Raw genomic sequence first — 27,907 nt, forward strand, 5'->3', positions numbered from 1 at the left:
GCTCCACCCTGGCCATTTAACAGTAAAACATCGGTGGGGAAAAGATGTAAAGAATGCGGTAAATATGCTCGGTCTGGAGACAACCTTTAGAAACCTGGCCCCTACAGTAAAGGTCTTTTACCCAGTTTGTGACCAGGAAACTACTCAACTAGCCCAGTTTGCTAAACATCAAAACGGCCTCATTTCAGTGCACTATAACATGAAACCATCCTTTTTCTATAAATCCCGTTAAGAAATTGGATACTTAGCTGTTTCTTCTGGATACATAAAACCACTATTTCAAAATACCACTTTAGAATGTTTACGTAATTTATTTTCCTTAAATAATAATTTGCTACAATCCTGTCACAAATTTAAAAAAAAATTAACATAGTATTAACAAAGGCAGAATTCTTTAGGACAATCAAAATCATGGTGTACTTAGAATAAATTAACATCAAATTGTGTTTATATTCAGATAGTCTGATCCTCTCCTTTGAAATGAAACGAAGACCATTGTAACTAAGAGTGAATGCACACATTTGTTCTTCTATACAGAGACTCATTCTTTATATAAACTCAACTGTAATTTGAATCAAGTTAGGAATCCCAAGAAACACTCACCCGTGGGAGCACACACAACACACAGACACACACACACCTCCACAGGCAACCCTCTAGAAGTTGGGTTTCCCATGGCTCAACGACTAGATCTTTTCTCAGAAGGGCCAAAGATTCTGAATATTTAGGTGACATCCCATCTCCCCTCAGGAAAATTGTAACGTTTCAAGTGTAATAGCTCGAAGTAGCAGCAATCCATGTCTTAGATTCAGTAGTGGATGGTTCCAGTCCTGGGTGCTGAGGGTACAGCAAGAGGAAAGCAGAGGCAACAGGCACCTGCTCCAAAAACGAACACGTGGGACAACACTGGGAGTCCTTGTTCTCAGAGTCTCAACTGAAAACTCACCCGAAACCTGCACTGCCCGGTTCAGGCGCTGGTGTGAACCTGAGGAGGGTCACTGATGCAGGGAGAAGGCAGGGCATTTGGACACGAGTCTCAGAAACGTGAATATTGGAAGTGGCAGGGAGATGGGACCAAGGAAGGGAGGGCAGAAAAGGCACCGCTTGCCCCTAGGCCTGACACCCCACCCCCTGCCGTTCAGTACATTCATGGGGTTTCTCGTTAGCATCAGGGCAGGTGAACGCTGACTGTTCCAGCTCCGCCCAGACGCACGGAAAGCTCAGCCCTTAGTCCTATACACATATACACACAACTCATCCAAGCAACTCTGAACAGCCACACCATCTCGTTTCTGGGAGGTCAACAGGGTTGCTGGCGTCCCCTCTCAATTGCCCAAGGATGGTTTACAGGAATATGGAGACGGAGAAGGAGGGAGGCATTAGGACAGGCCCCAAACTGAGATCCCCTTCTGCTTATCTCTCCGGAGGAGGTGCGGGCCTAAATGATGCTATAACCGCATGCGTTATCTACACAGTTCCTATGTACACGATACCTTTTTCTTTTAATAGAAATTTAAAGTGCTTGGGTTCAAATATGCTCATTCCTTTCCCACAGCCTACAACTTCCTCTTGCTGTTTCCAGAGAGAAGGAGGACGCCCTTGGGAAAGAGGAATGAACGTCTTCACAGTCATCTTAACTGGGATCCAGCATTTGGACTAAGCCTTCTTCATAAACACGAAGGATCGCTTCACACACAAACTTGTACTGGCTCTGGAAAGGAACAGAAAGCCGTCAAGCTGGCCAGCAGTTCCACAAATGCTGCATCAGACCACAGACACAGGTATTCTTTCACCTCACTCATCAACACCCTGAGCTCCAGCTCCGGCCGAGCCAGGCCCTGGGCTACATCAGGGACCCGGTGTGGAGAAGACACACCTACCTGTGAGCTCACTATGTGATGAGGGTTGGGCAACCGTGGCATGGAAACACGGCAGAGGGAGGCACCGGCAGCCTCAGGGAGTCAGGGAGGGACACAGGTTGCTGCAGGGTGGCCGTTCCAATGTACACACCAGTGTACGTGGAAATGAAAGGGCGGCCCGTTCAGAGGAACACAGCCAGGGCTCACGGTCCTGGCCCAGGACAGCTGTCGGTAGCGGGGCTGGTAGGAGGGTGGCACGGGTGGACTGGGACCTGCCTGCAGAAGGCCTTGCACTGAGATAAAGAGTCTGGATTTTGTCTTCCAAAGGAAAGCCACTGAAAGCCGCTCTACAGGGTAAGGTTCTTTATATTAACAAACACCTAAGAGACTTGTTTGACGGATGTGTCCTGGGTGACAAGAAAGCATTCAGACTGAGCTGCACCAGCTAGGAAAATGTGCCCAGAAGATGCACTTTAGACATTCTTTAACTAGCAAGGAGGTCTTCCATACCACAAAACAGGGCAGAGAACCTGATTTTTTTTTTTTCTTAACCAGGTTTCCTGGGTGCACGTGAATTTAAAACATGAGCTCACCATCGTTAGAGAAATCTTATGAGCTTGGTCCATGAGTCCGTGAGGACACAGAGCTCAGGGCAAGTCCCAGTCCCTTCTTTGCTAACTTCTCCTCATCCATCGGGGGGTATGGCCTCGGAGGCCGTTCCTCCAGAAAGCCCTGACTTTCCGAAGTCAGCTTTCGATACTCTTCTCGAGCTCTTAGACTCCCTTTGGACCTCTCCCACTGCTGCTGAGATCTACAGTCAACTGATCCAGTTCTACTAGATACAAGCTCAGGTCTCTCCTGCTTGTGCAATTATCTGTCGAACGGATGAATGAATGAATACGGGATAGTCCTTATTTTGCAGATGGGGAAACTGAGGCTTAGAGAGAGGTTAAGGCACTCTTCAGAGGTTGCCCAGTATGTGGGGGAGGGTGAATCATGAACTTTCCGTGCCACCCCACTGCCCCTGTTGTAGCTCTGGGGGGAAGCCACAATATTTCCTCTTGTGGACACTTGCAGTGCCAGGTACCCAGGCGTGACGTACGTGGGAGAGAGCCCAGAAGAGGAGAGAGTAGGGCCGTGTGAGACATCTGCTGAGTCAAAAGGCTCACCCAGGAGCAGGCGGGTGGGGTGAAACCCTCAGGTGACCTTGCTTACTTCCGATGGACAGACACACGACGGGTCAGTGGCTTGACAATGCAGAGGGCAACCGGGGCTGCTCCCTGGCCAAGCGGCTGGCAGGAAACAAACTGTGAGGCAGCAGAAGTGGTGGGTAGCGAGAGGCAGAACTTGGACGGGGTGGGTGTTGGATCTGCTCAGCCCCTGACAAGCTCTGTGACCGTGGGCAAGTGACTCAGTCCCTTGGGGCCTTGGTCTCTCGACCTGCAAAAGCCCTTCGTGCAGGCCTGGCCATCGTTAGTATTTTTATTACTGGATTTCTACTCACTGATGTCTGCACCATCATGGCGCGCTGGTCTCGCATTTTCCGAACAATATCCAGTGGGTAAACGGGCAGGTTCCTCTCGATCAGGCACATGGATGTTTCCATGGTGACCAACACACCGGTTCGACCTATCCCAGCACTGGGGGGAAAGGAGCAGAGACGGGATTTGCTCAGACAGCATTTCTGCACAGCCCAGCTCAGCTCCTCGCCAGTTCCCACGCTTACTCAGAGGGAGCTTTCCTCCTCTGACCTTCAAAGAACACAAAACACGCGCTCAAGGTGTGCTCTTGAACAGACCGGGGGCTTAAAAATCAACGGGAAGAGGGCTTCCCTGGTGGTGCAGTGGTTGGGAGTCCGCCTGCTGGTGCAGGGGACACGGGTTCGTGCCCCGGTCCGGGAGGATCCCACATGCCGTGGAGCGGCTGGGCCCGTGAGCCATGGCCGCTGAGCCTGCGTGTCCGGAGCCTGTGCTCCACAACGGGAGAGGCCACAGCAGTGAGAGGCCCGCGTACCACAAAAAAAAAAAAAAAAAAAAAAATCAACGGGAAGAAACCCACCCTTCCGTGCAAACTCCACCCCCCATCTTATGCGCATCTGCTGTGAGGTCAGTCAGCTGGGAACGGAGGGAAAGATGAGGGAGGGAGTTTGTTCTCCAGTTCTGTGCAGCAATCACAAGTCTGTCCGGATCTTTTGACATTGTGAAGAAAGAAAGCAAAGAGAGCGTTGTAAAAAGCATATCTAGTCTTGTGGGATTTAGGTGGGCTTGATGCCTGCCAACTTTCTCCAGGCCTTTCCCAAGGAGTATGAGTATTAAAAAAATAGAGCCAACAAGCCACAGTACCTGCAGTGAACTAGGACGGGTTCCCCTTCCACTCTCAGGGACCTCACATAGTTCACAAATTCCAGAAAGTCTGAGGAGTCATCGGGAACGCCGTGGTCTGGCCATGCCACGTACTGGAGATGCGTCACGGTGTGCTCCTCTCCGGTCTGCGAAGAGACAGAGTGGCCTCGCTGAGTTACCTGGACGGTGGGCAGGTGGACAGGAGGACCCTGGCCCCGCTCCGGCCTCCAGCCAGGGAGCTCCTGTCTCCGGACACTCTTCTGCCACTGGGTACCACCCTGCCACTGCCACTGCCAACTCCTGCCCACCCGCCTTCCATACACTCCCAAACACCCACTCTCGAGGGTTCCGATGGGACCACCTCCTGCCCGATGTCTCCTCCACCACTTCTGCCCACAGTGGACTCTTCCCGTTTGCTCCTGTGGTACTTACGATTAGGGCCACCCACGTTGGCTCTTTTTTTTTTTTATGGTCAAAAGACACATAACAAGAAGTTTACCATGTTAAACATTATGTACAATTCCTTCCAGAGCCTTTTCATCTTCCCAAACTGAAACACCGTGCCCGTTAAACACTAACTTCATTCCCCAGCCACGCAGCCCTGGCGACCACCGTCCTCCTTTCCGTCTCTGTGAACTGACTACTCCAGGTACCTCACAGTATTTGACCTTTGGGGTCTGGCTCCTTCCACTCAGCATAATGTCTTCGAGGTTCAACCATGCAGTAGCATGTGTCAGAACTTCCTTCTCTGTAAAGGGGGACTAGGATTCCATTATATGAATACACCACATTCTGTTTATCCATTTATTTGTCAGTGGACACTTGGGCTGTTTCCACCTGTCGGCTATTGTGAAATATGCTGCTGTGGACACGGGTGCTGGCTCTTTTCCAGGCCGTCTGTACATCTACTGAAATGCCCACCAGGTGAAAACACAGACTGACCTAGAAGTAGAGCGCTACCCGGGCCCACGGTGGATGCTGATTCAGCGCCTGCCTCTAACCCGTGCCCTCCCCTGGACCACTCGCCGCCCATGCAGTGCTCACCTCGGTGTTCGTGACCAGCATTTCGCGGAACACATAAGCGATGGTGCAGTCCTCCGACTGACAGCGGATGTGAAAGCTGCCGTGTTCCATGACCTCGGGAGGATAGGGCCAGTACTGGTGGCATTTGGTCTGCAAGGGAACCAGCGGGTAGGGGTTAGGCTCGGCTGTGCGGCGGTCCTCGTGGCGGTTACTGGGCAGACGGGTTGGATGTTTGGCCAGAGCCCTCTCACTCGCACCAGGTACTCAGAGCTGCTGGGAGAAGAGAGACGCAGGCGAGGCCACTTTTGTGCTGCGTCTGTTTTCTGAGGGTGGGCGGGGAATCTCCCTTCCTCCCCTGGGCAGCTGGGGAGTGGGGGGGAGGTCAACCCGCCAGGGGCCAGGCCACAGCTCTCACTCCAGCTGGAGCTGGAATTTGAGCACACAGACTTTCCTCCTTCATCACCAGGGTCCAACTGCTGGAGAAACAGGAGAGCCTCTGACGTGGGGCCTCGACTTAGGAGCGATCTCTACCCGACACCCCCATCCCTCGGCCCCTTCTCTGCTCTCAACACCCCTTTCCACCTCATCCCTCCTTCGGCGTCCACTCCTCACGGCACAGCCGCTAAGAGCACACCTCTGGGAGCCAGACCGACGTCTGCTACGATCACTTTCTCCTCCACGGTGAGCCCTGTGACCTTGAACCTGCTACTGCTTAAGCTCTCTGACTTTCACATTCTTCACCTGAAAGACAGGCCAGCACCTGCTTCCCAGATGGTGACAGAGGCTGGAGAGAATGGTGTGCAGTGCCAGGCTCACTGCGGGGTGGGGGCAGGTCAGCGGTGACGGTGGCCATTATCATCCCTGCTGCCGCAGGCCCCACCAGTGCTTTCGTATACGACTCCTACGGAGCTGACGCGTGCCAGACAGCAGAGGGGGAAACCCGGGCTCAGCAGGATTAAGTGGGCTGCCCCAGGTCCAGGGCTGCTGTGGCTCCCCACGGCCTCTCCCGTTTTCTCTTCCCCCTTCCAAATCCTGAAACGTGTTCCCAGCAGTCTCACTCCTGCCTCTGGCCTCGAAGCAAAGCTCAGGGCCAAGCTGCCTATCCCATCATAGATCCATCAAGTCAAATTCTGACGCATTCAAAACAAATGTTCTCTCCAAGCCTACAGCTGCATCAACTTGGGTAAAAATTACATTTACTTACAGCTGAGAGGGGGTATAAACCAACAGATGCACGTAATTTAAAAGAGCTTTTCTATTCTTATTTTCAAACGTCACAGTGAATATGTGAAATTAAAGCATGCTGCTGAAAAGGTGGCGTTAAGAGTTTACTTGTAAACCTTACACCTGGGTATTTTGGTTAGTGGCCACTTCCCAGCTTCTCCAAGACACGAAGGACTGCTGTCCACAGAACCCGAGGCAGAGCCAACACCCAGCAGGCCTGCATCTGCTTCCTTATCTGTGGGAGTGTAGCTGTCTGCTGCAGGCTCCCAAGGGTCCTACCCACAGGACAGCTGATGGCAAGCTTCGCTCTGAAGCGACGAGCCCGTGCAGGGCTGAGCCACAAATACCTCTATTTCCAGAGACTCCCAGTGAATCTGATCAGAACTGGACTCTCTTTACTCCTTGATCAAATTTAGATTTTAGGTCTATTTGGATCTCTAAGCACTGGGGGTGTAGCAGAAAGAACAAGAAGTTTGTGCACATCCTGAGTTTCCCTCCTGGTTGATAAGTTCCACTAACTTGCAATCCTGGGCAAGGTACTTCGCTTCTCTGAACCTCAGTTTTGGCCGTACTGTGCGGCTGGCAGGATCTTAGTTCCCTGACCAGGGATCGAACCCAGGACCCCTGCAGTGGAAGCTCGGAGTCCTAACCACTGGACTGCCAGGGGATTCCCTAATGCCTACTATCTTGATCAGTATATGCTAAGCACTAAATGGTGCTTTTTATGGACATTATTTTATCTGGGTCTCCAAACAATCTTATGAGGTAGATACCGTCATTGTCTCTGTTTTGCATAAGAGTAAACTGAGGCTCAGAGAGTGAATCCACTTGTGTCAGATCCTACATATAGGAAATGGATATAATATATATATCCATATTATATATTATATATATTATACATTATATATCTATAATATATAGATGCAAAAAATAATTTTTCCCCCAGAAGAAACATCCTTGATGGGAGGGGAAGGAGAAGACCCTTTCAATGGAAAGACTATATACCTCTATACCTCTGTTTCCTCTTGGAGGAAACCCATGGACCTGAAGGGAGAACACAATGGAAAACATTTTAGGTCGGAATGAAAAGAGGGAGAAATGAAAGCTATTCTGTGGCAGGAGCGCCTCACTGACCACTGGCCTCTGGGCAAGGCTTCCAGCATCTACAGACGTGAGCGCAGCACAGAGCGGCGACGGGGACCCCGCCAGCAATTCGCCTGTGGGGAGGCTCACCCCGCAAAATGCAGAATATGGGAGAAAGCAACCGGGACATGCCAAGAGCTTCATCTCTCGGAAGAAGTAGGGGACAGAGCTGCTGGCCTGGAGTGACTGACTCCTAATCAGGAGGAACTCAGGGGGGTGGTGAGGACCAGATAAGGGACCTCAGGATAAAGGGCTCAGGTCACCTGAGCGTTTGTAACAGGAAAGGGAGGAAACGGGTAGCCTGGATTTGAGAACAGGTTTCCAACCATTGATAAAACAACAGAGGTAAGTTCCCAGGGCCAGAGCTTACGAAGGGAATGCTCTGACTCGTGGGAGATGGGAATCTCTAACCCGATGGAACCAGCCGGAAGGGGTTCCATTAGGAAGAAAGGGCTGGGAAACCAACCAACCCACCAGGTTACATGGAGACCTTGGAGGAGCTCAGGTTCAGAGCGGACTCCAATCAGGACAAAACAGGAGGGGCAGGACCTACAAGGGCAGCCGGTGGAAGTGAGGCCTCCTGGATGGAAGAAAGGGTCTTTTCTCCTGAGCTGGAACAGGCAGAATGAGGGGAAGAAGGGACTGCCATAGGGGCAGGTGTCTGTCACTAACCACGCCTGCTGGCGCTCTCTTTTCTCCAAGGAGAGCAATGATCTTGCAGCTGGGAAGGGCCGAGCCAACTTTGAAGGGGAAGGAGCAGCCCAACACAGGTGAGGAGAGCTCCTGGCTGCCCCATGGGTTCAGGTGTTGGCTCGCAGGAGTTGCAGCACCACTGAAAGACCTCATGAGCTCTGAGAGTAGCACCTCCATGGGCAGTTTCTGAGAAAACCTGGAGTATCCACGTTCCCCAGAGTCACAGAACAGGCAGGCAAACGTGGCACAGTTTCATATGGGGAGATTCTGCAGACAACAAGGCCGATGTCTTGTCATCTATAACATACCACAATGGCCCAGATCAAGGCCTGCAAAGTGTGGGATTTGGTAGGAGGCTAGGAGGAGATGGGGCTCTGTACTAAACGGCATAGAACCACACGGTGGGAAAGTGGGTTTTTCCACGTATGCCATAGAGAGTTTCTCAGTTGGGGTCCAGGATAGCTTTAACATTATCTTCCTAGTACTTTAACTCTCTTTTTAGGAGACAGCACATGAGTGTGTGGGCAAGCACGCCTTGGGTTCACAGCCTGGAAGGCAAGAATATTTATTTAGACTTTAAAAACATTGTCTTGTGGTTTTTGCATTTTTACACATACCTTCTTTTTATGGCAAGTGATACTGAGCTTCCATTTCAGATATATATTTCAAAGGAAATTTTTTTTTTTTTGTGATACGTGGGCCTCTCACTGTTGTGGCCTCTCCCGTTGCGGAGCACAGGCTCCGGACGCGCAGGCCCAGCGGCCATGGCTCACAGGCCCAGCCGCTCCGCGGCACGTGGGATCTTCCCAGACCAGGGCACAAACCCATGTCCCCTGCATCGGCAGGCGGACTCTCAACCACTGCGCCACCAGGGAAGCCCCAAAGGAAATTTTTTAAAGCAAAAAAAGGTGAGCCAATTTGAAGAATCATAATAAATAATACTACAGTAATAGTACAGCCCTGGCAACAACTAAGGTGTACTCAAACTACTATTACTGCTAGCTAGCATCTGTATAATATTTACTGTGTGCCAAGCACTGTTCCAAGAAAGCTGCCTGTATTAACTCATTCAGTTACTCCACTAATCGACGATCGGTGTCATTATTATTCCATTTTACGTAGAGGTTCTGCAGGTTTCCTAAGCCACACAGGTAGGAAGGGACCGAGCAGGGATTCGAATTCAGGAAGCACGGCCCTAGCATCTGCCCTCTTACCCAGGACACCACGGAACAAGATGGGTGCAGGCGCTCCAGAAAAAGAGAGAGGACAGGATAGGACTGTGAGCCAGCTGGAGTTCCCTAAGTTCAAAACAGGTCCCAGTAGTTTCACTGCCTTTCCAAAACAAGATTAGAAAATCACACATGCATACAAAACCGGAATATAAACAAAAATTAAAAATAGGCAAAAACAAGATTTCCAGACAAGGAGATGAGGTGATGCCATAGACCTGCTGCCTGGTGGTTTCAGCAAAGCTTCTGAGAGTTCTCACGGTAACCAGGTAGACAAGATGGAGAGACGGCCAGGGCTGGAAGCAGAGCTAAGAGAACGAGCACCTGCTCCCCGAAGAGTGCCCTCAACGCCTCTGACTCACAGTATTCTAGAAGGACATTTCTACTGCTTCTTGAGGGCCTTTACATTTTTTAAATGGTGACTTATGTGAAGAGAAGAGATTCTGATCGAGACCGTGAGTGACAAGAAGCTAAGGGTGAGAGCCAACACAGAGAATGACAGATGGAAAGCCCGAGGAGCCCAAGCGCACGCGGAAGGCCAGATCCGACGGCTCATCCTCCCAGGGATGATAATCATGGCCACACAGACACACAGTAGCTAATGTCTGCTGGACACCTGCGACAGGCAGCTCTCTAGGCTTTTCACATATATCGTCTTAGTCTTCACAAACCCTCCAAGGCGGCACTAGTATCTGCAGTTTATATTCAGGGAAGCTGAGGGTCAGAGAGGTTAAATAACTTGCTCGAGAAGAACGTATTCTGAACCCAGATCGTCTGGCTCCAGAGCCCCACCAGCGTGCTGCATGTAGGTTTCCAGAGTCAAATGCTTGAGTACAAAATGGGGAAACTGGCTAACAGCACCACTGAGACAAAGACCAGACAATTTTTGCTGACCGCCACCTTAATGGAAGTCGAGGGTTATTTTCACATATCTGAAAGGGCATTGCATAGAAGAGAAGGGTAACTTATTACTGAGTCTTCCAGGTAAGAGAAGCAGGTGGGGTGGTGGTTCAAAGTGACGTGGATTTCAGCGTGTCGTAAAGAGGGATTTTTAAAAAAATCAGAGCCGAGTACTCATGGATGGACCCTGGAAGTGTTTTAGCCAAGGCGGGGAGCCATCTGCCTGGGACAACCTGTGTGAAAGCCCTCTGCAATCCACGGGTCTCTCTAGAACTAGTAGGAATACTTATTTTGCTGTTTTGGGTGAGAGGGTAGCCTGATCTCCTCAAACATACTATCCATTCCAATCCTGTATTCTGACTTTCAGCACAGCTCAATTCTGAGCTACTTACCAAAGAGAGGCCTGGGAGGAAGTGGCACAAAGATCATTCAAAATAGGTGGTTCAAAATTGCTTTATATTTGATTTTGGAATGTGTTTCTGGATAAACATTTCATAATGAAGATACCCAGATGCAGGCAGAAGTTAGAGAACTCATGCTGCACAGTATCCCTTGCACACTGACTTCTGTTATATCATCAGCGATCTGTTCCTATGGAAAATGCACATCAGGCTGAGCACAGCAGGGTGCCCATCACTCTCCTAATTAAGCCCTTCTCACCTCTTTTTTGTATCAGGTTTTGCTGCAACACAAGCAGAGGTTGACAGAGGTCATTTCTTCTACTTTTTATGGCCATTGTGAACCTGGCACTCACACTGCTCTTCTCAGGACCAGCACTTGTCCTGGGTGGGTAAGGCCACGGCTAAAACAGGGGTTCTTGGACAGGTAAGGCAAGGTGAAGAGCCTTCCTGCTTGTTATAATGGATCGGAGGCAGGAATGGAAGGGGCTGTCTGATCACTCCTTAGCTTGGAAAGGCCAGGGAGTGGGCAGGAAAAGTGCTGAGCTTCCAGTCACTGGAGGTATCCATCAGTAGCTCTGTACAGGAGATTTATGGGTCACATAGGGGCTGGACCGGGTGACATTTCATTAAGACCTTTTCCAGCTCTGAAATTCACGTTCTGCAGAGCACAGTGTGACATGCACACTTCTGAATTGGAGATCAAGCCACTTACCCGCCCTCGCTCTGTGAGAGTGGTCAACATGACGATGAGTGACAACTTCTGATCCCAGACTACCTGCCAAAATTGTGCACAGGTATGTGGCAGGGGTCCCTGAGCAGCAATGTACTTGTTCACAAGGTTAGCAGCAGGAATTTCCATCTGGCAAGAGATTGTTAAGGCATTAGAATCCGTTACTGCCACAAGGTGGACAGGGAACTGGATCTTACATTCTTTCACTTAGTGACTGTCATCACACCAGAATAACATCTCTATCAATTTTTGGCCAATAAGAATAATCAAAGAAAAAGCTACTCTCAGAAATGCTTCAAAGGGACTTCCCTGGCGGTCCAGTGGTTAAGACTTCAGGCTACCACTGCAGGGGGCGCAGGTGCAATCCCTGGTCTGGGAACTAAGATCCCACAAGCCATGCGGCCAAAAAAAAAAAAGCTTCAAATGCTAGTATTTAACAGTAATACTAGCATTAGATATTTAAGATAAAACTATATGATAGTCAATAGGCGATAATCAGAAGTGGACCTACGAGATGGAAAAGAGTTTAAATGACCTTCACCGCTGTATCCTAAATATAGTCAATATTGGGTAACTGCATTTTCAGCAACACATGCCAATCCTCATGCTTACATCTTTCCCTATGCAGGGTTTTCTATCAAAATATTTATTTTCTTTGAAGCATAAGCCATACAGGCTTATCCCACCAACTGCTGTTCCACTTTGCTTTCTGCACGGCTGCCAATGTTTGTGCCACTGAGTCGATCAGTCTCCCTCCCAGCCCCAGCTTTACTGAGGTATAACTGACAAATAAAAACTGTATATATTTAAGGTGTACAACATGATGGTCTGATATATGTATACACTGTGAAATGATTCCTAGAGTCGAGTTCATGAACACATCACCTCACAAGGTTACCATCTGAGTTGATTAATGCTAGATGTCAAAATGTTTTCAACTGTCCTCAGTGTCCCTCTCCCACTCTGCTCTCCTTTTGCTTCTAAACTAAGTCTTTTCTATGAAAGAACACTCAGAACTGGCTGAGCTTTGGAGCGGCACTGTGATTCACTCATTCTTAGATGGGAAAGGTAAATGGAGGTGCCCAACTCATGGTTTGGTTGGTGCTTGGGTTAAGGGCTTCCTCAGCCCTGGTCTCAGCCAGTCCCCACCCCAGGACTGCATGGTCTTAGCAGCCCCACCATTTCTGATGCTCTGCTTGCAGGACACCAGGAATATTGAAGTGAGGGTCAATGAATCCCACAGATGCTTTTGAATAAGTAGAATCACTGATCAGATCCATTCTTGCTGGTTGTTCTTGATATCATGCTATAACCTGAGAACTTGAAAAGTCATCTGTTCATTTAGATCAGAGGTTGGTAAGCTATGGGCTGAAGGCCAAATTTAACTGCCACTTTGCAAGCCTAAGGTGTTTTTTTGTGTTTTCACATGGTTGCATTTTTTTCTTTTTTTTTTTTTGCGGTACGCGGGCCTCTCACTGTTGTGGCCTCTCCCGGACCGGGGCACGAACCCGTGTCCCCCGCATCAGCAGGCTGACTCCTAACCACTGCGTCACCAGGGAAGCCTTCACATGGTTGCATTTTAAACGGCTATATAAGTACCTAATTAATATCCTCAATTTTGTCTCTTGGCTTGCAGAGACCAAAGTATTTATTATCTGGCCCTCTACAGAAGAAGTGTGCTGACCCCTGGTTTAGATAAAGAAACTGAGGTTCAGAGAGGCTAAGTTGCCCAACATGCATTTTCAGAGTGAAATGAATGTTTTCCCCACAACATGTGAAATCTTTTACCTTTTGTTTTTGGGTTATATGCCCAGAGGTGGTCTTATTTTTCTTATTTTTAGGCAGGATGTAACGACATGGGGGAAAAACACAGAAAGTTACAAACATACCAATGGCCAAAACAACAGAACACCTAAATGTCTGCAGTTGAGGACAGAAGGCATGTGGATGATGGAGTCAGAGACACAGAATCTGAGTTTTGGTCTCACCTTCCGTTAGCTTTGTGACTTTTCAAATTATTAAATGTCTCTGAACCTTAGTTTCATCCTCTGTAAAATGAGACTATTTTGCCTTCCCTCAACGGCTGCTGTGGTGATGAAATGAGGGAGTGAACGGGAAAGCACTTCGCCAACTGCAAAGCACCTCACACACCACTGTCACGCTTGTTGCAGTGATTAATGTGCTTTTTCTCACGATCCAGATTTTTAACTTACGTTCACGTAACTCGCATTAATATAATCTTCGTTTCTCTGCAATAATACCCGGGTGGTGTCATCTGTGGGGAGAGCAAGACACTTACTGATTATTCCTAGTGTTATTTTTATCGCACCGAGTAAACAAGAGTTCAGTTCCCAGCCCCATCTGCAGCTCTCGCCTCATTAGCATAAACACTATTCCCCAACTGTTCAGAGTTTGAAATGGCTGCAGTAAAGACGGTGGTGTTTACAGACACACTGAAAATCGTTCCAGAATACCAGACAATCTGTTTTAAAAAGGGAAACATCATCTCAGTGTGTGTGTGGTAGCGGGGAGGAGGTATTCACGCCGGATACTCACAAGGCAATACATCTTTATATCGGTTTTTGTCCAAATTTTGAGGCAGCTTTGCAAATGTGATGGCCAAACCGGGCTTCTTTCTGTAGAGTTGCTAAATGACAAATAGAGAAGTAAAAAAAAAGAAAAAAAACATTGCAAAAAACAGCTATGGAGAGAGTGTGAAAATATACTTCATCAGTAAAGTTTACCAGTCACAGCACCAAAATCTTAACATTTAACAGTGATTTTATATATTAAGAGAAAAATCTTCCCAATAAGAAATTCTACAATCCCCTGAGAAACTGACTAAATTCTTCAATAATGTTTTTTTTAACATGATGATCTTTGAGGAAAAGTCATAAGAAGGGGTGTGAGTCACAGATAATGGATCACAGTAAGTAAAACCTCATCTTTATGACAATTATTTGACAAGAGCTAAAAGCAAGTAGAGAAAAAGAAAGAATTCTGACTAAAAATTAAATGGAAATCATTTACATTAGTCTAAAAACACTTCCCTCCAATTTAATAGAGTGAACCATACTCTTTGCTAAGAACAAGAGCATTTCATTTCATTCATTTCAGAAGTATACTCCCACAGTAAAAACATTTATTCCAATACATAGTAAACTTCATTTAAACATTCATTTAAAGAGGTATTTCCCTATACATGCAATCATTAGTGAATAATTCAGTTAAAACCATCTTTGCATATTTACAAGCATGTGTTAGACACATTCGTACTGTACCTGATGTGCTGCTGACAACAGCTCTGTGAGAGGTATTAATAGTATTCTTATTTTTTAAGTGAGAGGCAGAGATTAAATGCTTTGCTCAAGATTAAAACCAGAGGCTGAACCCAGATCTGACACCAATGCTTGAGTTTTTTTCTTTGAAGTGACATTTTATTGAGGTATGACTGACATGTAAAAAGTGGTATATAGTTAACGTACAACTCGATGAGTTTGGGGATAAGTATACGCCCATAAAACCATCACCACTATAAAGGCGTAAGATACATCCATCCCCTCTCAAGGTTTCCCCTTGCCCTTTTGAGTTTTCTTTTCTATACAACTGTGTCCCTCCACTTCAAACTAGAGTGTGAAACACTATTCACCAGTGGATTTTAGTTAACTTTATGGGAATTTAAAAACAACTTTTTTTTCAGTGTTGGAAGTGATTTTTTTTTTTTGCAGAAAATTTAAGAAATTCAGACTAATATAAAGAAAAAAGTTACCGGTAATTTCACAACCCTGAGATGACCTGTTTTTTAAAAAATTTTATTTATTTATTTTGACTGCATTGGGTCTTCGTTGCTGCGGGCGGGCTTTCTCTAGTTGCGGCGAGCGGGGGCTACTCTTTGTTGCAGTGAGCGGGCTTCTTATTGCTGTGGCTTCTCTTGTTGCGGAGCATGGGCCCTAGGCGCACGGGCTTCAGTAGTTGCGGCACGTGGGCTCAGCAGTTGTGGTGCATGGGCTTAGTTGTTCCACGGCATGTCAGATCTTTCAAGACCAGGGCTAAAAGCCGTGTCCCCTGCATTGGCAGGCGGATCCTTAACCACTGCGCCACCAGGGAAGTCCTGAGATGACCTTCTTCAGCTATCTTCTCCAGCTTTTTTTTTCACACACACATGTATACAAACATATGTAATTATATATGTAAACACATAAAATATACAGATATCACTATGTTTTTAAAAACAAAAAATGAGACTGAACATTTATTAGCACTTTCCATATTATGTTCTATAGAACCCAAGTATTCTGAAAGAAGCTACTAGGTATTGCTTAGAAAAAGTTTCAAGGTCAAGGAAATTTGGGAAATACTACAAGTCACCTTATGTTCTATGAATCTCTAAGACGACAAGTCCTGTAGTGCATAACCTTATTAAATTCTGATTAGCTAAGCATTTCTCAAGCTAATTTGGCCATGGAGGATCTCACGTCTCACAAGACATGTCCTGGGAAATACCACTATAATTTTGAAGGCTGTTTTCCCCACTTATTATATAGTGTCTAGTTCTCTGTGTCATTTAAATACTTGGAAGTATTCTCTATACACATGATTTTTACTGGCTCAATAATCTATAAGGTTTTCATAGTTTAACTTTTATTCTACTTCTTGATTAGACTGTTTTCAATTTTTTGCTACTATAAACTCCCAGGAACAGAATTACTGCATTAAAGCATATTTTTGAGGACTTTGATACACACACACACACACACACACACACACACACACACACACACACACACAAAATGGAGTTGCCCTCCAGGGGTGTATGAGAATGGTTAGTCCACCGACTTGCAGCCAGTATCATCAACTAAAATGTGTTTACAATTTGAATAGGGAGGTGGAACAATGTCTTTCCCTGTATGCTTTTGCAAATTGTATTTCTGGCTTTATAAACCAGCCTCTGTTGGTCTGTTTTTTCTCTTATTAGTTCTTTTATTAAACAAATTGCACAGAAATCACCAGGAGAGAATTAGCATAGACATTTTTGGTAATGATAATTACGTTATGTCTCATGCATTTTCCAAATGTTCAGAATTTCCAATCTTTCCCTAGGCTCAACTATTAATCATCTTTACAATTCCAGTTCATAACAATCAAGTAGCCACTAAGCAACTTCTTAAAGGTCTGGGAGCTTTAATGAACTCTCTGGGCTCCTTCTTAAAATAAATTCAAGATTTATTAGAAGTTTTGGTTTGATTCTGGGAGGAGGAGAATATCTGAGTCAAATTCCCCTAAATGAAAATTTGGTTCTAACTGACTAACTGCATAGAAGTGAAATCCAATTGAGTGAATATAACCAGTAAAGCTAACCTGGAGGTAAAAAGTTTTTCTTTTCCAAATAACAAAAGCGTAGGGGCCTCCCTGGTGCTGCAGTGGTTGAGAATCTGCCTGCCAATGTAGGGGCCACAAGTTCGAGCCCTTGTCTCAGAAGACCCCACATGCCGCAGAGCAACTAGGCCCTCGAGCCACAACAACTGAGCCTGCACTCTAGAGCCCAGGAGCCACAACTACTGAGCCCATGTGCTGCAACTATTGAAGCCCGAACGCCTAGAGCCTGAGCTCCGCAACAAGAGAAGCCACCGCAATGAGAGCCTGCACACCGCAACAAAGACCCAACGCACCAAAAAAAAAAAAAAACACCAAAAGTGTAAATGTAATCAACTTGAGATGGTCTAGCGGAAGAGCATAGATCTAGCAAAAGGCTTTAATCACAACAAGGATATGAATGTATCTCAGCAGTAATGATCTGTTGATAGGATTGTAAAGTATTAAAAATAAAATACAAAATAAAGTACTATAGCACTGTCTTCAAAATTTTAAATATGCACACCCTGGGCTTTATCTGACAGAAATGCACAAAGATACATATCAAAGAAATTTATTGGTGGCAAAATATTTTCTTTGGCAGAAAACTGGAAACAGCCTGAATATTTCCCAACAGGGAAAAGTGTTGACTTAAATTCTGATATAGTTATACCACAAAATTATGTGCAAGTAATAGAATAAGATAGACTAAAAGTACAGATTCCACTCATCTATTTAAGTGAAAAATGCAAGTCACAGAATAATACAGTGGTGATCCCATTTCTACACATAACAGCATACGCACAATGTGTATATAACATATGTGTGTGCACTTATGTATGTGTGTATAAAATATATTTGCAAGATCACTGGAACAAGTATGCCAGGATACACACCAAATTATTATCTGTAAACTACAACAGAGAGAGAAGCTAAAGGAGACGGGGGTCAGAAAACAATTAATTTTACTTTGGCTATTACTGAATTACTTGAATTATTACAACATGAATTTTTAAAAATTCAAATGACTGGGGACTTCCCTGGTGGCACAGTGGTTAAGAATCCACCTGCCAATGCAGGGGACACGGGTTCCAGCCCTGGTCTGGGAAGATCCCACATGCCGCAGAGCAACTAAGCCCGTGTGCCACAACTACCGAGCCTGCATGCTGCAACTACTGAAGCCCGTGTGCCTAGAGCCTGTGCTCTGCAACAAGAGAAGCCACCGCAATGTGAAGCCCATGCACCACAACAACAGCAATGAAGACTGAACGCAGCCAAAAATAAATAAACAAATAAATAAATTTATATAAAAAATTCAAATGACTGAAGTGAGAAAAAGAACTACAGAGTCCGCCTGCCGATGCAGGGGACATGGGTTTGTGCCCCGGTCCGGGAAGATCCCACATGCCGCGGAGCGGCTAGGCCCGTGAGCCATGACTGCTGAGCCTGCGCTCCGCAATGGGAGAGGCCGCAACGGTGAGAGGCCCGCGTACCGCAAAAATAATAAAAAAAAAGAACTACAACAAAAGAAATATATATATATATAATTAAAAATTTTTTACAAAAAGTTGGGTGAATAAAGCTAAGATTTTTTTTTTTTTTTTTGCCTTTAGAAGGGTTGACAACACACTCATTTTTATCCTTGCCTTGCCAAGGCTAACACTGAACCCTATTCCCACTGAACTGCTTCAGTGCTATTCACACACTTAGTTTCTGAAGGTGTTAGCAGTTGGTTTTCAAGTTCTTTCAATTTATGGACTCTTCTCCAGACCTTGTGAGCCGCATGGCAGGCTGGGTGTGAAATCACTGCCCAGAGAAGGGTGGTCCGGAGTAGACGGTGATGTGCTGGAAACACAGGTATATCTTTCTGGAAGGATCAGGGATGGGAGGTAATGAGCTATTATGAAGACTATTATATTAGCCAGAAATTGAGAAAAGGCTCTTTCAAGAACTGCTCATTGGAATGACACAGTTTGCTTTGTTCATTCTTGGGCTAAAGGTATGTGAAGCAGGCAAGAGCTCCTAGTCTTTAAGGTCCCTTAAATTCTGCCCTAGAATGAGAGCAATCCGGAGGCTGGAGAAGGTCACAGGGACAGAGGGTTATAAGATCACTTAGTTTTATTAAAATCTTAATTCTTATGTCCTCATATACTTTGTTCTCATCATATCAGAGTGTAGTTCTAAGCAGCTGTGAGCGTAAGGGTGAATTATAAGAAGATCAGCTGAGAGGGTTTGCTATGGAACAACCATATTTAAATTGCAGCATCAATATCACCGGCTCTGGCCTCCAAAGACGAAAACTGAACAGTGGGAGCTGGAGTTGACCAGCACAGTTCGGGGATGGATAAGACATACAGTTTTCCAGTTTAAACATTCCTCCTTTGAAAAAATCATCTAAAAGTAGAGAGAGGGCATCAGGAGATGACTCTGATCTCCTCAGACTTTTGGCCCAACCAAAGATGGGAACCCTGCTCACATCGCTCAGATAAAGGCTCTGGACACCCAATTGGCTCCACCCAGTGGATGCTGGCAAGGGCTGGCACAGTGGAAGCAAGCACCCCATCAACTGCACAACCAGATGAAGGGGGAATTCTCACTGGAGTTCTTGAAGACTGAGAACCCAAGAAGGGGGAAGAAAAAAGGAAAAGACAAAAAAAAGAAAAAAGAAAATGGAGGGACTGGAAGGGACAATGAGTAAGGAGAGCAAATAGTAGAAACGGACTCCCTCTCATGCCCTTGGCAATAACCCAGAGTCTAGCACAGGGCAACGACTTTCAAAACAGCTATTTACTGTGCTTTCTGTATCAAGCACCAAACTGTGGTCTCCATGAAGGCAGGTGTCTTGTTTGTTCTGTTCACCACCACAAACCCTAGGCCAGCATTGTGCCTGGTACATAGTAGGTGCTAAATAAAATGTTTAGAGTCGAGGAATAACGGGATCTGCTGCTTTGGACAAAGGGGACAAAGCACTTGAGTAAAGCAGGACGAGAGGTGGCATGGAGGCATGTAACTAAGCTAAGGGTAGCCCGTTTTTCATGAAGGCCTCGAGAGGCTGTCCTCCACTTTGCAGACATAAGAACAACTTACTGCTCACGGACAGCTCGTCCACACTGGGGACTTCCACTTTCCCTTGTACCTGACAGACCCAGTCAGGGAGCAAGGACACTGCTGACGGGGTACTCAGAGTTTCTCTCTACCTTCCTGTAAAGGTTTGCTGAAATGAACTGACATTGTTGCTGGCAATCTGGGGACTTTCAAATAGTGCTACTTTATTATTATTTTTAACAGTGCTACTTTAAATCACAGTACCAAATGCAGATCCCAGTGCTGGCGTACTCAAGTATTCTTGCAGCGTCCCTTTCACAGATAAATACTTGACAGTGAGGTGGGGTGGCAATTCCTTTATATTGGTCCCCGGCACTTGAAATGTAAAGGCCACTCGCGTGGTCATTCCAAAGCCCGCAGTTCGCTCCCTGTATTCCAAGTGTTATACTTGATAATGTCTGCCTTTCTTAAAAGAAAAAAAAAATTTGAAAAATTAAAAAAAAACTTTTAGTATGAGCTCTGATCTTGAAGGTACACCTACATGTGTAAGTCTTCAGCTGCCTTTGTCCTTCCAAATCAACTTTTATAATGATCACAGCGACCAGTAAGTCACCTGTTTTGACAGGAATGGATGTTTCTTACAGTGGATGATGTAGGAGTGGGTTCGGGAGAAACAGTGGTCAGAAGAGAGAAAAAGACGGCTTCTGGTTTTGGCAAAGAGGGAAGATGCTGAGGTGGGAGGGGCGGGGGTATCCGAGTTTGACTCGACCTCTGGTGGAGCCTTGTAGCCACTGCTCTAACTCGTCAGTCCTGAGAGGCGGGAGGATAAATGTTTCTCATTTTCTATCAACTGCATTCCACAAGTCTCCAAAGAGCTTGCAAGGCCATTGGATGAGGCTGAGCACAAGGGGCCTTTGCTTGCTGGGAAACCAGTTCTCAAAGGACAGTTAACATCATCACTTAGCTTTTATCCAGCACTGTCTATACCAAATGCACACCCTTTCCCTTGCCTAAACAGAAAGCTCAACTCGGAAAAAGCATGAAATGAGCCACAAATTACTCTCAGGAAGGAATGACCCTGGGGCTGAGGCAATGAGTTCTTTAGAGGAGGAGAGCATCCTGGAGGTGGCAATGGACTTGGAGCCCTGTGAACCCCAAGTCTGGGCGCCTTTACACGAGAGACAGAGGGACGCCCTACCTTGCCTGAACACAGTATTTAGGCAGTTCGAGGCTGGTCACAAATGCTGGCAAACTGCCCACATTGAGTAGCTCACACTGTGTAGCTCCTGGAGGGAAGGGCTCATATCAGAGGTTGAGTGAAGAACTGGGTCATACCGGGTGAGTTCTGACAATGGACTTTTCAACATAGATTCTAATCCCAGCTCTGTCTCTGACCAGCTGGGTGACACTGGGCAAGTTCCATAGCCTCTGAGCCTTGTTCTCTCCACTTATAAAGGAGTGATCCAAATAATTCTGGCCATATCTGTCTCACGGAATTGCTGTGAGAGTCAACTGAGACAACATATGTGAGACACACTTGGTAGACTCCGAAGTGCTATAGAAATGCTAATTATTAAGCATGATTTTATTATAGCTGGGACCCAACGCTTTCTGGAACACATTTGTAATTGTTTCTGAAAACCATGGGAGGGACAGGGGAATTCCATTAATGAAGAAAATGCTTCAAAGCAAGCTTTGCTGAAAACCAGCTTGTCATTGCAAAAGGGATTCCATCCACTGCCCAGCTACCCCAGGACAGGCCCTTTGTGCTGCGGAGTGGGTGGCATGGGCACCTGCTAGGAACCAGCGCCCACTTCCTGCTCCCGTTCAGAGCACAGCCTCCGACAGCCAAGCCGCCCACCTGCTGACGGCACTGGAGGAGAAGCAGGTGGGGAACCAGAATAGCCGAGACTCTGGGAGTCAGGCGGCGCTGGGTTCCACCTCTTGTGTGGACTGGCAGGTTCTTTAGGCTCCTCTATTTATGAATGATAACAGTTGTTGCTTTTTGTACCCTGACTGTGCGTCAGACAACACATGAAGTATTTATCTCATCTAACTCTTACAACCAGCTCACAAAATACCCAATTTACAGATGGGGAAGTAGAGGCTACAGAGGTTAAGGGATGTGCCTGAGGTCACACAGGAAATGAGTGGTAGAGTCAGGATTTGAAGGCTGCTTGGCTCCACGTGGCTAGACAGCATCTCAGATCTTTTCTAGCTCTGATGTCATGCTCTTCTAACAACTCTCACATAGAAACAGCACGTTGTTGTTACCTATACAATTACACAAAGGGTCTACAGCTGTTAAGAGAACACGCTCCATGAGTTAAGCCTGCCTGGTTTCCAGTCAGGCTGTGCCGTTTACTGTGAGATAACCTCTCCAAGGCTCTGATCCAGCCCTACAGCAGGCTGCTGTGAGAATGCTGTGAGACACGCCTGTAAAGCCCTTGGCACACAGTAAGTGCGCATTAAAGGTTTCCCTTTGTCTTCCTTTAGGATTCCCCTCCTCTAGCAGCTATGTGAGACAACTTCTCCCGCCTCTAGCAGTGGTTGTTAAATTGTGTTCCACAGTCTAGGGGTCCTTGGGGGGCAGTGTGTAGACGGACAGGCAGGGCTCCACGGATCCCACCAGCTCCATCACAGAGCAGATCTGCTGTTATCTGTTCTGTATTTTGGAATTCAAATTTACTTATTTAAAAAGAAGGTTTTTCGACTTAATTTCTCGGAAATGTTTAAACTAAATGAAGGAAATGTGTACGTACTAAAATTTAACCCTAAAAAATCTATGTTCTCCATATCTTATTTCTTCTCTAGTCCAACCATAAGCTCTAAAGGCAGGACTTAGGGTGGGCAGCAGCGGGACAATGGTTCTGGTACAATCTTTACTCTCCCATCCACAGGATCAGCTCATGCATTAAAACCTCCTGGTGATCTTGTTAAGAAGCAATATCCAGGCCCCCTCCCAGTGTGGCTGATTCAGTAGTTAAGGGCTGGGCCCGTTTAAACAAGCTCCTCAGGTGATATCCGTACAGATGGTCAGGGTGTCACCCTTTGAGAAATACTACTTAAAAACACAGGGGGACAAGTGGGTACTTCTTTCTAAAGCATTTTTTATCTTCCTAATGAATCTCAATGAACATTGTTCAAGGAAAACCTGATAGGGGATTCCTATATGTAAAACATGAAAGTGCAGGGGATTTTCTGCAGCATCGGTTAAGACCAGGCACCGTCTTTTTCCTCACCAAGAGCCCACAGCGCCTCCTTGTGGACAATCTTATCAAAGAGACCCGGTTCGTCTTGGGTGAAGGGCTTCCATCACCTGGCGACATCTCCCAGGACTCCTTGAGCGCTGCTCACCCCCGGGAGGCCTGTTTCCCTACCTGACACCCTCTGAGCTTAGTCTGCATTAGGGTCCAGGAGGCTGTGACCCTCCTGGAATACCCTCCCCCCCACACTTAATCCCATCCACCCTCTATTACATTACATCTCACCCCAGAGGACCTCCTGGAATCCTCTCACCTCCAGTCCCTACAGAACATACAGTCTGTGGAATGAAATCTCACCCTATCTTGGTCTTTAGCTGTTTCTGGGACTCGTGATACATTCCCACAAATATACCAAAATTAGACCGTAAGCTCCTTGGGGTCAGAAATCCCCCTTCTCCTTCCCTCACTGTGCTCCTGATGTAGCATTTGGCACATGGTGAATACCTAATACTCGTTGAATGAAAGAACAAATGACTCCACAGTGCCGTTCCCCTCTGACTTTCCTTTCCAACTCCCTCCAAAAAGAATAAAACTGATATATTCTGGCTTTTAAGTGCTCCTTGTTTCAATTATTTTGGAGAGTGTTTAAATATAATTGAGTTTTAGTGTTTAAAATGTTTGTCTCGGGGCTTCCCTGGTGGCGCAGTGGTTAAGAATCCGCTTGCCAATGCAAGGAACACGGGTTCGAGCCTTGGTCCAGGAAGATCCCACATGCTGCGAAGCAACTAAGCCTGTGTGCCACACCTACTAAGCCTGCGCTCTAGAGCCCGTGAGCCACAACTACTGAAGCCCTTGCACCTAGAGCCCATGCTCCGCAGCAAGAGAAGCCACCGCAATGAGAGGCCCACGCACCGCAACGAAGAGTAGTCCCCACTCACTGCAACTAGAGAAAACCCGCGCGCAGCAATGAAGACCCAATGCAGCCAAAAATAAATAAAATAAAATAAAATATTTAAAAAAGTATGTCTCAATTTTGAGCTTTTTTGCAATGAAAAGCCAGAGAATACAACTTCTAAAATCTTAAGCCTTCTTTTAAAATCTTCTTTTAAAATCTTAAGCCTACCTAGCCTCCTGCAGGCAACTGGAAAGAAGAGCTCTCTCTCTTTGTAGATGTTCAGTATATGTCTAGCAATTCTATCCAAGTAACTATATTATTCCTACCCTCTCATCCTGATTCCAGCTTATTTTTTGTCTATATTATCTGTCAAGGTTGTCAAGTTCAAAATTCCCTATTGATTGTTTTTGGTGGGGCCAATTCACCTTTCCCTTGTGGGTTTTACTTTTTACTATTGTTCAATACACATTGCTTTAATAATGTATTTTATTTACATTCTATTCCTTACACCATTATAGAATAAACTTTTCTCTCACTCAAGACTCTCTGCTTTGCTTCCTTCCTGTTTGATACTCACATTACTCATGCCTTCCTGAATCAATATGCAGTCACATATATTTGATAAAGTTCCTAGTTTTGCTTCTGTGACTTTTTCCTTTATACAACTTTCCAATAAACTCTGCAGTGCAGATTTCCGCTTTTGAATCTGACCTGAGACTCTCTTCTAATTTAGGGATGCAGACTGTGTATGTTGTCATTAATCATGATCAGTTTTCTTTCACTGGCCTACTTTATGCTTCTCTGTGCTCTTCTGTTACCTTTTTACTGCACGTACTACTCGGTTTTCTACAACTTTTTAAAAATGTGGAAGACAAACATACTGTGTTTTCATTCTGTTAGTGATCAGTAAAGCTGACTTGAACACAAGTCTCCTTGGGTCCTACTTTGTTTTGTGAAGTCTCTGCATGTGCCTTTGTCAACGGTCTCAATCCCATGAGCAGAGGTCGCTCCTGGGGAGGGAAGACGTGGTCTGACTTTGGTTTCGTGTCCACACGGTTCTGGGGGCCTTGGGAAGCCCAGCCCCTGTGCCCTCACGGGGCCCAGCTCCCCCATCATCCCTCTGCACCCATCCACGCCGCCTCTCCACTACCTTCGACTGCCGAGTGTTCTGAGCTTTTGTGTTGGCAGCTAAATGTGCTCAGAGTCCCACCTCCTTGATTTCTGACGTTTCTCCATGACTCCTGATCGTTACTAGAACGGGGGGCAAGCGATGGGCCATGGTCCCCAGCCCGCTTTCTCCCTGAGGTCATGAGTCCCTCTGTGGTCCCTCCATGAGCACAGCTGCCTGGTGACTTAGATGACCTGGCAGCAGCTGAGCAGCCCACCGAGGCACTGGGGGTCTCTTACCTCAAACTGGATCAGCACCGTCCCGCTTTCGAGGCCCTTCTTTAGCTGTTCCATGGATCCCTCCAGCGTGCCTCCACCCTCCGGACACACGGGAAAAATGGCCTCTGGGAAAAGCTGGTTCAGTTCATCTTCAGATTTGATATCAGCAAACGAGTGGACAGCTGTAGCGGACAAGAAAGAGCTTGTCTGGCTTGTGCAGCCACGTGCTGGGTGATGGGATTCCTCCCCCCAAATTAGACTTACGACACCTGAATGCAGATGGTTTAAAACATCTTATTAAATGATTAAGCACACAGTAATCATTTTCACCAAAGATACAACTTCTCGTTGAATGATTCAATATGTACTAATTATACAAAATGCCTCTCCCGTTGCGGAGCACAGACTCCAGACGCGCAGGCTCAGCGGCCATGGCTCACGGGCCCAGCCGCTCCGTGGCACGTGGGATCTTCCCAGATCGGGGCACGAACCTGTGTCCCCTGCATTGGCAGGCGGGCTCTCAACCACTGGGCCACCAGGGAAGCCCGCTGGTTAGTTTTAAATGACTGTGTTTAGTACGCAAGAGGCTTTTGCCAAAGATAAGAGAAAGGGAAAGGACGTTTTTAAAGAAAACAGATTTTCTCCCTTTGCTCTCTGTGACCTGGTTATTCTTCTACCCCTGCTCTTCCTTCTCCGGTCCCTTTCATTTGCTCCCTTAAAACAGGCATTTTCGCAGGGAACTGGTGCGGGGTCTGACCCTCTCTCCACACCACCACCGCCCCGCAGAGCTCAGTCAGTTAGTCTCTAACTCGAGGCCATTGTTAGGTGGGAGGCTCCCAAGTAAACATCTCTAGTCTCCTCTGTGCTTCCTCTTTGGAAATCTCCCTTCACATCAGACTCAATACAGGTAAAAACAAACAGAGGACCCCCTCTCCCCAACCATGCACAATACTTCCCAGCCTCACGTGCCTCTTTCTGTCTAGTCACTTCAAACTTTGGGATCATCTCTGAATGTTCCCTTTCTACCCAGGAAGAGAAGTCACTTCCCTTACCCAAGAGCCTTCAATGACTCCCCACTGCCTTCAAGATGACAGGAAAGGAGAAAGAAAGGGACCACTCTTGTGTTTTCCACATAGTTGAACTGAATCCTCACAACTCTGAACCAGCGGTCTTTATTCCCATTTTACAGATGAGGACACTGATTCACAGGGCAAAAGAGCTGTCCAAAGTGACCCAGCCTGTCAGGGTGGGACACGGGAATTCAGTCCACATGTCTGACGCTAAAGACCACATTCTTCCCACTGACCACAGAAGCTCAGATCTTCTGCTTATTTTCATGATTTCTGTCCTATCTGCTATTCCCTATGTTACTATTTTTCTTTTAATCAACTCATTTCTTACTTGAATGTTTCTTTGAAAAATGAACTTACCATTACAGTGATAGAAAATCAGTGGCACTACTCTTTAAGCTCTAATCGTCTACAAACATCTGTTTCCCTCACCTCACACAGGCGCCAGCCCCTTGCCATGGGTTGGTGGAGGACCCCCTCCCCCCCGGCCCGGCCGGAATGCTCTCGTTCCAGCCCCTCGTACTGGCCAGCACGTCACACGGCACTTCATGTGGAGAGGCCTGCTCCCGATCGCTGGATTCCTTCCTTCTCTATTATCACGTGGCCTTACGAGACACACGGCAACTTACTTAACCTCTCTGTGCTTCCTCATTTGGGGGTAGGAATACCAACCTCACGAGAACATTGTAAGAGTTGAAGAGGATAATTACGCAAAGCAATTAACACAGTGCAGGCACTTCGCTGGTGCTGCAGAGACATCAGCTACTGTCACTAGTGACCCCTACTGTGTGCCGAGCACGGAGCTGGGTTTGGTGGGGATGGGTGGTGGGAGGAGGTGGGTAGGGGTCTGGAGAGATCTGGCAGGGCCTCACGGAGGAGGTGGGATGAGAGCTGGCACTGGGAGTTTCGGTGGGAACAGAGAAGGCAGGCATGAGGGGGCGTGGGCTGTGCCGACCACTGTGAGGCCGGAACGGAGACGCGGGGCCGGGGCTTGAGTCGCGTACTTCATCCACCTGCAGTATTTGAGAGCTGGGAAGAAGGACGCGAGGACTCGGCTTGTTGCTTTATGACAACAACGACAACAACGATAATAGTAGCTGTATTCAACAGAGGCTGCCTTTCAAATGCCCACCAAGTACTGGGCAGCATCTTTGATGCCTTCCAGTATGAGTATCATTTACTCTTCCGAGGGACCCTTGCAGGTAGCGACTACGTCATCCTCATTTTACATTAGAGGAAACGGAAACACAGATTGGGTGAGAAACTTGCTCAAGGTCCCTGAACCCAGTAGGAGGCAGAGTTCGAAGAGCCCCAAGGCAGCCAGGCTCCTGCCCCACTCTGCTTACCGCCTCTGCAACAAAAACCAAATGCACATGAATAAAATATAACCTGGTCCTTTGAGGAAGGGT

At 46.8% G+C, this 27,907-nt stretch overlaps 1 protein-coding gene across 14 annotated transcripts in view; it reads right to left on the reverse strand.

The window, feature by feature from the left end:
* Positions 1-291: 291 nt before the first annotated feature.
* The window catches only part of PTPN3 (protein tyrosine phosphatase non-receptor type 3), a 143,957-nt gene continuing 116,341 nt past the window's right edge, over positions 292-27,907 (reverse strand). For 13 of the 14 annotated variants that reach the window (XM_033427511.2, XM_033427509.2, XM_033427510.2 and 10 more), the window contains 8 exons: positions 25,450-25,610; positions 14,101-14,191; positions 13,758-13,819; positions 11,527-11,673; positions 5,246-5,374; positions 4,202-4,347; positions 3,364-3,499; positions 292-1,711 (listed from right to left, as the gene is read on the reverse strand). In XM_033427511.2, the coding sequence (XP_033283402.1) occupies positions 1,634-1,711; positions 3,364-3,499; positions 4,202-4,347; positions 5,246-5,374; positions 11,527-11,673; positions 13,758-13,819; positions 14,101-14,191; positions 25,450-25,610 (950 nt within the window). In that variant the 3' untranslated portion in view covers positions 292-1,633. The remainder of the gene's footprint in view (positions 1,712-3,363; positions 3,500-4,201; positions 4,348-5,245; positions 5,375-11,526; positions 11,674-13,757; positions 13,820-14,100; positions 14,192-25,449; positions 25,611-27,907) is intronic. The other variant, XM_033427512.2, reaches the window with a different exon arrangement.

The sequence above is a fragment of the Orcinus orca genome, chromosome 6 (genome assembly GCF_937001465.1).
Source record: "Orcinus orca chromosome 6, mOrcOrc1.1, whole genome shotgun sequence".
NCBI lineage: Eukaryota > Metazoa > Chordata > Mammalia > Artiodactyla > Delphinidae > Orcinus > Orcinus orca.